General features: G+C 41.8%; 1 protein-coding gene across 1 annotated transcript in view; it reads right to left on the reverse strand.

Moving 5' to 3' along the window:
• Window positions 1–6808, reverse strand: part of LOC124861367 (fibroblast growth factor 14-like) — an 89084-nt gene extending 82276 nt beyond the window's left edge. Inside the window, exon 1 of the mRNA XM_047355047.1 lies at window positions 5966–6808. Coding sequence (XP_047211003.1) covers window positions 5966–6641 — 676 coding nt within the window. The 5' untranslated portion in view covers window positions 6642–6808. The remainder of the gene's footprint in view (window positions 1–5965) is intronic.
• Between the last annotated feature and the right edge of the window lie 6008 nt (window positions 6809–12816).

The following is a 12816-nucleotide window of genomic DNA, read 5'->3' on the forward strand; positions in this document are numbered from 1 at the left end:
AGTTCTCCTGTTTGCTCTTTGGTTCACTGCGTCAGTACCCACCAACTCAGCACAGCTACAGTTGGATCAACACTGCATGTATTTTCCTTTTTGTTTGACATGCAGTAATTCCTGTCATCTACTGTCTTATAATAGCAGAAAGGATTGTGCACCTTAAGAGGTTTTAACATACTTTATCCAGCCAGAATTATACATTAACAGCTTCCTAAATGCAGTGCCTTGTATCTAAAAATCTTCGATTTTAGTGGGATGTTATGTTACAAGCCAAACAAAGTGGTGCACAACTATGCCATGCTTGTGGTTGGAAAAAGGACCCAAGTGCAGAATGAGGCTGTGGCACAGCAGCGCATTTAATCATAAAAAATTAAGAAACTTACAAAGAACTCACGGAAGGCAGGTGGCAATAAACACGGAGAACATAACAGAGCGACGGAACGTGCAGCAGCCCAACGGAAGAAACCAGCAATGAGTGATGACGACTAGCTTAAATACTGAGGTGAGTGTGAAGAAAGGCCAAGCAAGCAGGTGTGAGCAATCAGGTGGAAATGAGGAAAAGCTGAGACAGAAGCGATGAGGGAGGGAGGCTAATTAACATAGAGGAGCAGGATGGAGATAAATAAAACCCAAAGAAAATGTACATGTACAAAGAATACATGAATGAACCAAGAAACTAACGCACAAAGGAATGAACTAAAAGGGCAACACATTAAGAACAACAACAGGGAAATGATGAAAACACAGACACAAAATGATTCAAAAACTCAAACGCTTGGGATCATACCACAAGGTTTTAGTTTTTGAGTATCTGCAAACAACAATTTTCCAATCCTGCTATACTGGTGTGTCAGTTTCATTTGGGTCTGGACTTTGACTAGACCATTCTAACATATATATGCTTTGATCTAAGGTCTACGCTTGGGTCGCGACCAATAGTGGGTCATTTTCAGGTCTTTCAGGTATTTTTATGAACACCAACAAATCCCAATCAAGGCACAGTTTCCTTAAAATGCAGAGAAGCAGTTTGATGAAATCAGACTTTAAGACAGCTGCCTGTAAGGGTTGAATTTATTAGAATACTTCTTTATTATAAATGTCAGTCTCTTGGGATGAATGTATGACAGATGACAGATTATTACAGTGTCGTTTACTCCTGTTTTGCAGAAAATTTGGCCAGCAATGTCTAGTTTAATGTTAATAATAAATTATTGTTAATAAAATCATGAAGCAATGCTTCAAAAGGTGTCTAGCCTGGGCACAAAAACCAAATAATCACAGATAAGTCAGAAGACTGTGACCTGTGAGAGGTAAAGAGAGCTACACTTTATTTCGGTGCAGCACATTTTTCTGCTCCAGACGTCTGCATCCTGACATTAACAGCAAAACTTACTGCTCTGATTTTTTCCACTTCTTATACAATCTGAATTGGTGACCCCTAACACACTAGCCTGACATTAAACCAAGTATAAAGGAAGGATGCCTTTCTTAACTGGAGAACACCAGCAAACCCCAAAGGAAGCTGACCAGAATATAATACAATCTTGATTTTAGCGTAGAAGACACTGAATGCTCTTGAGATCTACAGTGCCATAAAAAAGTATTTGTGCTCTCATAGATTTCTTCTGTTTTGTATTTTTGTCTCACCTAAATGTTTTAGATCACAGGTGTGAAACTCCAGGCCTCAAGGGCTGATGTCCTGCAACGTTTAGATGTCTCTGTTTCAACACACCTGAGTTCAATAATTAGGTCATTAGCAGGGCTCCAGGGAACCTGACTGCATACTGAGGAGGTAACTCAGCCATTTGATTCAGGTGTGCTGAACCACACCCCAACCCATTGTTAAATCAAAAATGACCTTTAATTAACTACGTTTTTTTGGTTGAAATTCACTAGGCACATCCAGGCCTGATTAATGACACATCTGTAAATTAAATAAATGACTAAAATAGAACCTAACTGACAACATGAAGTAGGGTAAAAGATCTGAAAACCCAACACATTTCCTGATTTAACTACATTTCTAAAAATTATTAGTTATATCAGTGCTAAAGTGGGTAAAAACCAGTTTCAAAAGCTTTGGGACTCCAGAGAACCACTGTGAGAGCCATTATCTACTTGTTGAAAGAACTGTTGGCTTCTTTAAATGGTCTGAACATATTACTGATGCTTACTTTTTCATTTGTAGATTTTACAGCTTCCTTCATTCATATAATGCTTAAATCTTCCAGCATTTTTAAATGTATTTCTTGCTCTTTTACCTTCATTCATCGGGGGGAATGGTAGGACCTACATTCCTTGATTCACCAGACAGGATGCATCCCTTTTAGAGACAGTGAGAATACCTTCCTTAGAGCTGCATTCATAGGCAGCCTTCAATAAGCTGTTGCACAGGAAATGTTGCTGATTTAACTGGAAATTCGGACCAGGGAATGAAGTCACACCTGAGGTTAGCCCGTTCTAGTTGCAAGTTGAAAAACTGGTGCACCTCATTGCCTAAAGTATTAGCTCACCCTTCCAAATCACTGAATTCAGGCGTTCAAACCACTTCCATAGCCACTCCTGCACAAAACACCAAAGCATGCAGACTGCTTCTATAAATATTTGGGGGGAAAAATGGGTCGCTCTCAAGGCCTCAGCGATTTCCAACATGGCAGTGTAATAGGACGTTACCTTTGCAGGAAGTCAGGTCCAGGCGCAGAGATTGCCAACTACCCACAACCCTGCAAATATCATCTATAAAACACATAATCTCATTTGGTTTGTGCAGGTAAAGTTAATGTACATTTGTTTTCAGGTTGGATTATAGAAGATGATGTATGTGACTGTGCAGTTTTTCTTGCTCAGTTTGACATATTGTACATGATGACTCCAGGCAAACACCAGATCAGTCCAGCAAAGTCATCTTTCTGCAGACTCAGTGTGTTTGGACAACGAGGCCATGAACTAATGAGCACACACATCTAAATCGAAACCCAGCGGGTGACTTCAGAGGACAGACATCACCAATATTTTGTCTGCTCATCACATCTGAACGATGTAACAGCACGCAAACGAAAATCAAGGATGACAAATTCACGCCGCTGCAAGCCCGGAGAAAAAAAGTGTGCTTTTCCTCAAACAAACAGCATAATTTTGACGACAAATCAGCCAGTAATTGAACTCTGAATGTTGTTGAAACATAATCTACTTCTATTGTGCATGTGTGAATGAAGGCGTTTCATTTCTAACAAGAGATGTGAGCTGGCACAAAACCCCACTGCTGTACTACAGAGTTTAAATAAAACATAAAGTATGAAGCCTTAATAGCAACTCTCCAGAGAAGAAGGGTAGATTCATGCATAAGGATGAATAGGAGAGCACGCCTACATATGCTATTAAAGGTGAACATCTCTGTCTGGGGAACAACGTCGTGCCTTATTGCTTCCAACAGTGAATGTAATGAGTTCATCTGGAGGAAACAGACGGACTCTAACTCAGTTTCAACAAAACACTATTGCAACAATGCAGAACCGAGCCTATGTTTTAATCAAAAAATGTGTTGCCTGTGTTTTCTAAGAACGAAAAAAAAGCTTTTTTGCGATACGCTTTTAAAGGGTGCTGGGTTTTCAAATAAAAGACACGTGAATTATATCTAAATGCACACTAACAAGCAGCCAGAGGGTTTTTATACTGAGCAGGCTGCTATAAAACCGTGAGCCGAGCTGCAGGATACTGGTGGGATAAATTGTGCTTCTCTGAGATTACGCACCTTTTATGGGTTTTGTGTTTGAGCTAGTGGACGTGGGCGGGAAAGACATTTTCATCGGTTAATTGTTGAACACGGGAAAACAATACATGCAAGAAGCACAGTCTCTGAGATTTTGCTTCCAGTGCTTCTCATTCCAGCTACTTACACAGCTCTGTCTCTGGCAAACAAACTAACTGTCAAAACTTTTCTTTTTTAACCAAACAATCCCAGAGAAAATGCTAAATTAAGCAGTTAGCCATACTTTTGCGAAGGATAACAAATCGAGGGTGTAAAATCTGAACCTAGTTGAAAAGCAATCAGTAAAATCTGGCTGGAAAGTTTTAGAAGTGCTGAAAACCACTACAACTTTAGTCAAGCACCACAATCAAAATGTTTGCTCATGTTTTTGCTCATAAATCCCGCAAGTCCGACTTCAAGGCAGTTCATCAAATGAGCTAAAAGGAAGTAATGAGAAGAAATTCAGGCTGAGCCCAGAGGAGTAAAACATAACCCATCATGTGGTGTTTTTTTTTTTAATTGCAGGCTGCAGGGTTTTTGAAGGAGGACAAAAACAGTTTGAATGGGTGAGCATTTCGGACAGCAACTTTCATCCTTTGTCACAGATCCTACCACATTTCACCATGGTGAATTCACGGTGATGAACATTGTTTGTTTTGTGCCACATATAGTGTTTTTAATGAAGGCTAAACAGCTCAGTTCAGATCTCGTGAGTAATGAGTTCTAATGGCTTTTTCATACTGGCTTTTTTCTTACCCTCCTCCTTCGAAGGCCAGTTTTGCAGTGTGCACTAATAGTTGTCCTGGCTTCTCTGTAACTTTATCACTAGCCTGTCTGGTGTGTTTCTTGGCTTTTATGATGCCATTTGTTCTCTAAGAAACCTCTGAGTCTATTTATACTCATTTTAAGTTCCATACTCCCATTTTTTTAATTCCTGGAGGCAGCTGGTTGCATTGGATTTATTCAAAAGTATCAGAGTAAAGAGGACAAAATGTACATCACATTTCTGGGATTTTTATTTGTAAAATGTTCTGAAAACTAAGCATGATTTTTCTTCTCCTTGACAATTATGCACTAATTTGAGGTGGTCTATCACATTAAATCCCAATAATAAACATTAAAAAAATGTGTGGCTTTAACCTGACAAAATGTGGAAAGGTTCAAGGTGCATAAATAAGTTTGTAAGCCAGTATATAAAACAGACTAAAACACAGTTAAGCACAGTGCAAAACAATGTTACAGCCTGGTTGACTATATCACTTTACAAAGAAATGTAAAAAGTTTCTGTCCATGGTGCTGAAGCTTCCTAAATGCCAGCTTTTTTTTTTACAAATCAGCTCCAACCCCTAAAGGTTCAGTGCTTTGTAATCACCGATCCAAGAAAGATGTGTCTGTTTGCCATTAAAGGACAAAGAGAAGACCTGCCATTAGCAGTTGACCTCATCATGGCCGCTCGGAAACACAGGTTGCATTTTTAATTATCTGTTCACTGGTGTGTGGTTTCACACATCCTGGAACGTATGCATCACCATCTGCCCCTTGAGAGAGAGTGTTGGCTTAGTTTGTCCCTAAAAATGTTTGCTTTACATAGACTCCTGTTGTCCTTTCAATATTCTGTGCAGGTCACACCAGCCATCTTTCTGAAACATCAGTATGCCAATATTATGAGCATTTCCCAGTGTCAGTATATCCTGTGGTGTGTCACACAGAGCTGGAAATCTGGTTGTTGAAAACAAATCAGATATGTACTTCTGCTTAAAATGCCCTTTGCTCTCTTGAGAGGATGGTTATGGAGTTTTAGGAGATTACTGCACCAGGCATGATGCTTGATGAAATTAACATTTAATGCAAATGATTAAAAAAGTTAGAATATGTTTGTGTTTGCAACAAAAAATAAAAATAGTGTCTCCCCATTTACTTCTGTTCCATGAAGTGTGTGGTTTGTTTAACCCCGCAGGTCCCAAGAACCTGAAGGTCTCTGCATGCTCCATATCTTCTGTAACTGTATAGTTAGTGTTGTTGCTAGTAAGTTTGATCCTCCCATCATCAACCCCACCCCCCTCCCCGTGGTAGAAGCTCTCAATCGCTGCACAGGCCATTGCAGAGAAACACCGACGAACAGTACAGGTCGCCCACAAACCACATAAACCAAATAAACTTTTATTGGCACTGGCAAACGCACGCAGGCTGGGATAACAGGCACACACTTGCAAACAAACTCACCAGTTGGGTTCTTGGTTTTCTTGAGGCTCCTGCCACAAAGACACTGCAGCATATGCGATCCTTTGCTGAAAATGTTGTTCCAAATAAACCGCATGGATTTGGCCGAGACACGGGAGGAGGAAAAAGAAGGGCTAGAAGAGGAAGATGAGAAGGAGAGGCGCTCCGGATGCGGCAGCCTAAAATTCACCCACCGCATGGGGGCTGATACACCCCCTTGTTTGCATGCCAGCAGAACCGGCCAGCTGTCGAGCTCAGTTCGGCAGTGCGGTGCCCCTCCGATCTGCACCATAGACAAAAGTAAGAGCAGGAAGCCCAGCTCCTCGCCCGGATTCTCGCCCGCTTTCCCCCCAAGCTCGGAGACCACCAGTCGTACGTATTCCGCGTCGACGTCGCCCCAGTGCGGCTGGAAAACAGCAACCGCTACGGCGGTTTTCTCCTCGATCCCCGTCTCCTGCTGCCCCAGCGGCCGGTGGTCCTCACCTGCGGAAGAGGGGTCGCTGCTGCTGCCGCCCGGCCGCCGCGGCGCGAAAAGCCCCCGAGCGCCCCTGTTCAGATGGCGTCGTCTGCCGCGCGGCGCGGGGAGAGGAGCGGCAGCGACGGTCAGGCATGCGGCGGCGCTAACGTGAAGTCGGCTGTACGCGGCAGCTGTCTGTTTCTGCACAAAAAACCATTGCATATTAGTGGGGATGGCAGGGGGTCGATGCGTCCGTCCGTGCGGGAGGAGGAGAGGGGAGGAGGGTTGCAGAGAACCTGCCGGGTGTCCGTCAGCAACTCGGTGGCATCACTCAGTCCGTGCGGCAGGAAAGTGCTGCAGCAGGGGGGGGCTCCTTTCCAAACACACACACACACACACACACTCCAGCGCGCTGAACGCACACGCTGGATGAAAAATCAGCGGTGCTCCTGCGCTCTGTAGTCAGTGTGCTCTGGAGCTGCAAGTGAATCACTGGAGGGAATATCCCCACTATAACACTGTTTTCCTCTTTTTAAAAAATCCATATGAATATTTGATCCGCGTTTCTCAATGATCCAAAAACTCCAATGCGCCAAGATACTGCTGATATCTGTCTGTATCCTCTTCCTCCACTCCTCTCCGCCTCCTCTTCCTCACCTTGGTAATAAAAAGAAGCTACTGGAATCTGGAGCCTTCAGTACTCCATAAACTTAATGGGGAAGACGCGGAAGCCCATCGTTGTCGGGTCTGGGCACTCTGTCTCAGTCCAATCACAGGGGCATCAGAGTCCTCTTCAGCGGCGCTGAGGGGACCGACGGCCGGTAAGACGCGACAAGGTGCACTGGCTACCGATAACCAAACAGCAAACTAAGTGGAAGCGGTTACAGCAAACACCTGTTCCGGTTTGCAGCATCAAAATAAAACATGGGGCCATCGATCCGCCCATGCGGACTCATTTCTTTATCTTTAAGCATGCAGAAGAGTTTAGTTTGCAGATCCATTCAACTCTCATTACTCTGATACCCATAAATGAAATTAAGTGCAACAAACTGCCATCAGAAATCACCTAATTAATAAATGTAAGTACTTTAATCTCGTTATAGATACAGCTTTCTGTGAAGTCATCTGAGGTCTGTTAGAAAACATTACTGATTAAACACTACAGTAAAGATCAAGGAACTAAGACATGACTGTCCACCTAAACTGATAGACTCAGCAAGGAGGGTATTACTTAGAGAAACAACCACAAGATCCATGGTAACCAACGGAGCTGGAGAGACCGACAGCTCAGGTTAAAGAATCTGTAGACAGGACCTCTATTTGTCGTACTGGACAAATCTGGCCCTAATGGAAAAGTGGCACAAAAAAAAAGCCATTGATAAAAGGAAACCAAAAACAAAAAAGTCAACTAGCACATGCCTTGTAGAAGACAAGGCTAACATGTGGATTTGTGGCAGAAAACTAACTCATTAACTTCAACACACCATCTCCATGGTGAAACATGGTAGTGGCAGCATCATGCTGTGGGGAAGCTTCTTGTCAGCAGGGACAGGGAAGCTGGTCAGAGTTGATAGGAAGACAGATAGACCTAAAAACAGGGCAATCCTGGAAGAAAACCTTCTACAGATTCCATAAGACTTAAGGATGGGATAGATGTTCATCTTCCAGTAGACAGAATGACCCTGTCAAAGTCCAGATCTAAATCTGAACAATCTAAGAGAAGACTTGAAAGCTAATGTTAACCCAATCTTACTGAGCCTGAGATGTTCCACAGATAAGAATGAGCAAAAAACATCTTTAGACGTGAAAAGCTGATGGAGACACTCTGAAAAACTGAAGCTCTATTTGCAGAGAAATGTATGGAAACAGGGCTGCACGGTGGCGCAGTTGGTAGCACTGTTGCCTTGCAGCAAGAAGGTCCTGGGTTCAATTCCCAGCTGGGGTCTTTCTGCATGGAGTTTGCATGTTCTCCCTGTGCATGCGTGGGTTCTCACCAGGTACTCTGGCTTCCTCCCACAGTCCAAAGACATGCCTGTTAGGTTAATTGGTCTCTCTAAATTGCCCTTAGGTGTATGAATGAGTGTGTGTATGGTTGTTTGTGTGTTGCCCTGCGATGGACTGGCGACCTGTCCAGGTTGTACCCTGCCTCTTGCCCATAGACTGCTGGAGATAGGCACCAGCTCCCCCGCGACCCACTATGGAATAAGCGGTAGAAAATGACTGACTGACTATGGAAACAAACATTTTACACATTTTGTTTTTGTAAAAATGCTGAAAACCACGTTATTTCCCTTCTTCTTCACATCTATGCAATACTTCTTAAGCTATCACAAAAAATCCTGATAAAATATGTTTAACTTTGTGGTTTTAACTTGAGAGAATATGAAAAGGTTCTATCAGCATGAATCCTATTTGACTACCTTAGTACTATTTAAACATTAAACCGATATCCAAAGTCAAGTTATCTTGCTGCATAACACAAACTGAATACATAACAATGCAGAAGAATATTTTTACAAAACCATTCATGTTTAGAGCATCAGTGCAAATATGGTTGACTCTCAGCTATGACTTTTATTTTGAAGGAAACAGCCACCTCCGGCTTTCTAGTGCAGCTTGCTGCAGCCCAACTGGTGTGGAGGAAGTTTCCAGTTAGTGAAGACACGTGGTTCCCCACACCGTCGATATGTGACTGGCAGCGCTCTGGGTGAGAGAGAGGCGGCATGCGGCGCAGCGGCATTACTCATCCAGAGGGAAAGCCGCTTCTTTCTCAATGCTCCGCCTTTTGGGCTGCAGAAGCTCCAATTCTAGATTGAAAATCTCAATGCAGTATGTGGTGGAAAATGCGCACCTGTTGCACGACTCGTTTCCAACATTAAGATGTTGAAGCTCCATGAAATTCGAGTGCCTCATCTAATTAATGTGTGTATTGTTTTCCGGTTTGCTTGAACAAGAAGGATGTTTTTAATTAGGAAGAAACACTGGGTTGTGCTGTAGTCACCACTGCACTGCTCAGAGTGCTGCAGTGATTGTGAATTCAGAGCCAGAGCTGGAGGTTGTCCACTTTGCTGAATCCACACATGCTGCTCCAGCAAGCATCCACAGACTGGGAATCTCACTCAGCGTTGACAAACACACATTAAAACAAACTGATCGGTGGTAAACTGGTTTTCATGCCAGTTTGATTTCTTTTATTTAACCAGGTTGTCCCATAGAACACACCAGCCTCAGTGTAAAATGTGCTGGTGGCAGCAGGATGGTTTTCTCTACACTAGACATGATGGGAAGATCGATGGAGCTAAATAATAGACAATCCTGGAAGAAACTCCCTTATAGCCTGCAAAAGACCTGGTTACCTTTCAGCAGGACAACAACACTAAACATACACCCAGAGCTAAAATGCTTGGGTATAGATCAAAGCATAGCCCTATGTTAGAATGGCCTAGTCAAAGTACAGACCTACTGTTAACCTCAAAGTTATTTAACCATTCAACCAATACGTTTATTTTTGATTATGGTGTGCCATTACTACTTTATATAGAAAGCCTTTATAATTGAAACATGTTTAAAAACATTTATGTGCATGTGTCAGAATAAGAAGTTAAAGAGTATAATGTTCCTCCAAACCCAAATACAGCACAAGCACCTCAAATCATTTAAACAGAGGCAATGACAGCATTAGATCCTTGTTAAAACTGAGCATCTACAGACACCTTTACTGATGCACATGCAACGTTTATATTGTAAAGAGAATTAAGAGAAAGCCTGGAGAAAAGACTAGAGTTCAGATTTCCATGTGCCTCAACAGTGGAACCATCTCCTCCGTTAAACAGTAAGAATTATTCTCTCTCCCTATTCAAGACGAAACATTTCCTCAAAGTTTTAACATGGTCCAGTCGTGACTGTCCTGCTGTCCTCCACCCGTCTAATAAAGCTCAGATGCATTAATGTGCATTTTCTTAAGGCATCAGAAATTGTTTTAAGCTCCACAATTTAACACTTTGGCCATCATAATTATGCAACGACTTTGTCCTGTTCTGCAGTGGAGATGGACCATGTGGAAAACTAAAGACTCACAAACAGAGCCCAACATAAGAAGAAACCAAAACCACAGGGATCACAGGTGGGCAGCAGGAAGCAAACAGGAAGAAGGATGAAGTGTAGACAGAGGACCTGTCAAAGGAGTAAGTGAAAACTAGTCCCTTAGATGCTGGGTGGTGATTAGTGAATAGAAAACTGGTGAGCATCTATCTGCGGCTCAAAGGAAAGCTAGTGATGGCCGAATGAAGTTTTCCCAAGTATTGAAGCTTGTTTTGAAAAAAGGTGCATTATTCACACACAGTCCTCTTCAGTGGCATCTGGTGGCCAAACATATGAAGAGCAGCTTGAATGTACAATTTGAAATAAACAGATTTTTTAAGATGTACACAGAGTATGGAAAACCATTTCTGACAAAAACCAACAACCCAAAATAATCCAAATTCAAAACCAAGCAAGACACAAAGACCTGTGTTTGACACAATCAATAACCAATAATTAAAGTTATTTATTTTAAAGTGGTAGTGCAGGTGACCATGCAATGTGACATTGCAACCTCTTATTTTCTCCTCAGGTCGTCCACATTGTGTCATTCTTGTTTGTAGAGAATGTTTTGTTGTTTAGAGCATGCCAGCCTGAAGACACTGATGAGGTTTGATAAGCTTCCAGCTGGAGTCCAGAGTTTTCTGTCAGCTTAAGAAAGCTGGACAGCTGAATCATCTCTACGACCGTTTGTATATTTTATTATTTATTTTTACTGTGTGAAAAGCATCTGCTTGTTGTCAAGGGTTGAACTGAGCCCTGATATTACTGGCTCACAACTGATCAGTGGCTCTCCCTCATTGGGGAACCTCAAGCTGGAAATTATGGAAGTAAGAGAGACTTTTGAAGCTGGCCACCTCAAGTGACGTATCAGGTGATAGATGTGATTTGAGAGTAACTTTTATTCAAGCCAAGTTTGATCACTTGGGTCTAGTGAGACTATTTGAAAGTCCTTTGTTTTGTTGTTGTCAACATTGCCCATTGCCCATTTGTCTGTCCACACAACTCGACTGTTAATAGACTGGAAGAGCTACATCAACTTTTAATTTCTATTTGGGATAAATAAATTATATTTGAATTGAATTGAATTCCTCATCATTCTTCTGGGAAACGCCTGAAGCTAAACTGAGCAAGTAACCCTTTTTTATCCCCTTTTACACCAAAACTTAGTAATTTCTTTGGAAGATAAAGAATTAATGTCAGATTGATTGATTGAATGACCGATTTGTGAGGCCAATTGATTAACTATTAAGTAATCTAATTTAATGTAATATCTGCTATAAAGCTTTATGGAATTCTAAATTAGCAAAAATAGGATAATTCATACAAGAAGATTTTAGACACGAACTGACAAAGTATTTTTTATACCTCAGGATGCCACCTGAACACCTTCCACCGGTTAGGAATTTACTTTATCTAGACCTGTAGCCCCAATGAAGTTAGTTAGGGAGATCTGGAGAAAACACAATTAAAGTGAGTTAAAGTTGACATCTGAGGACCCCTGGCTGTGCTACAGCTGATTGGCCAATGGTTGAATTGAATGTGGTGCATGACAAAGCTGCAATGATGAAAATGCTGGTTTAAAACACACTGCGTCAGTGTGATGACTTATGAGTCACTTATCAGCTGCACTAATAAGAACAAAGGTAATTAAAGCTAATTAAAAATACCACACCCAGGTCATTCTATCCAATTAGCTAGATAGAAGTAAATTCGGTGACTGTTATTTGTTCACAGTGATCATACCAGCCAATAATATTTAATCTGAGTGAACAATCCTACTGCCAAGTATTGCAGTGTCCAAGTCTGGGCAGGAAATCTGCATATTTATAAACTGCTTCCTGGAATAAACACAATTTTCAGCTCTGTTGCAGGCGCCATTGGAAAACAGTTGAGGATAATTGTACTGATAAGAAATTAAACTTGTTTTACATAACGTAATTATTCTGCAATTCTTTCTCTCTCAGAGCTTCGGTTAAAAAAGTCACTGCACATAACACATGCTACAATTTGCAAAGGTTGAAATATAGGAAAAATTATGTGACGGTGCACACAATTTGCTAAATATTTGAGCAATAAAGAAAAGGTGAGTCATAATCCCCAAAGTGACAGCAATTAACCCTGAGTGGCAGATTTGTGGAGTGAGAGCCTCTGTGGGACAACTGGGTTCGCACAGAGCTGTTAATGTATTGATCTGTTGGCTCAGAGAGAAAATTAAAACTCAGCCTTTTTCCAGGGCAGGGCATATCAGATGACTGCAGACCACAGCTCAGTGCAACACAAGTAGGCTACTGGTGGTTAAAACACAATTAGCCTA

This window comes from Girardinichthys multiradiatus, chromosome 24, assembly GCF_021462225.1.
Source record: "Girardinichthys multiradiatus isolate DD_20200921_A chromosome 24, DD_fGirMul_XY1, whole genome shotgun sequence".
Lineage (NCBI taxonomy): Eukaryota > Metazoa > Chordata > Actinopteri > Cyprinodontiformes > Goodeidae > Girardinichthys > Girardinichthys multiradiatus.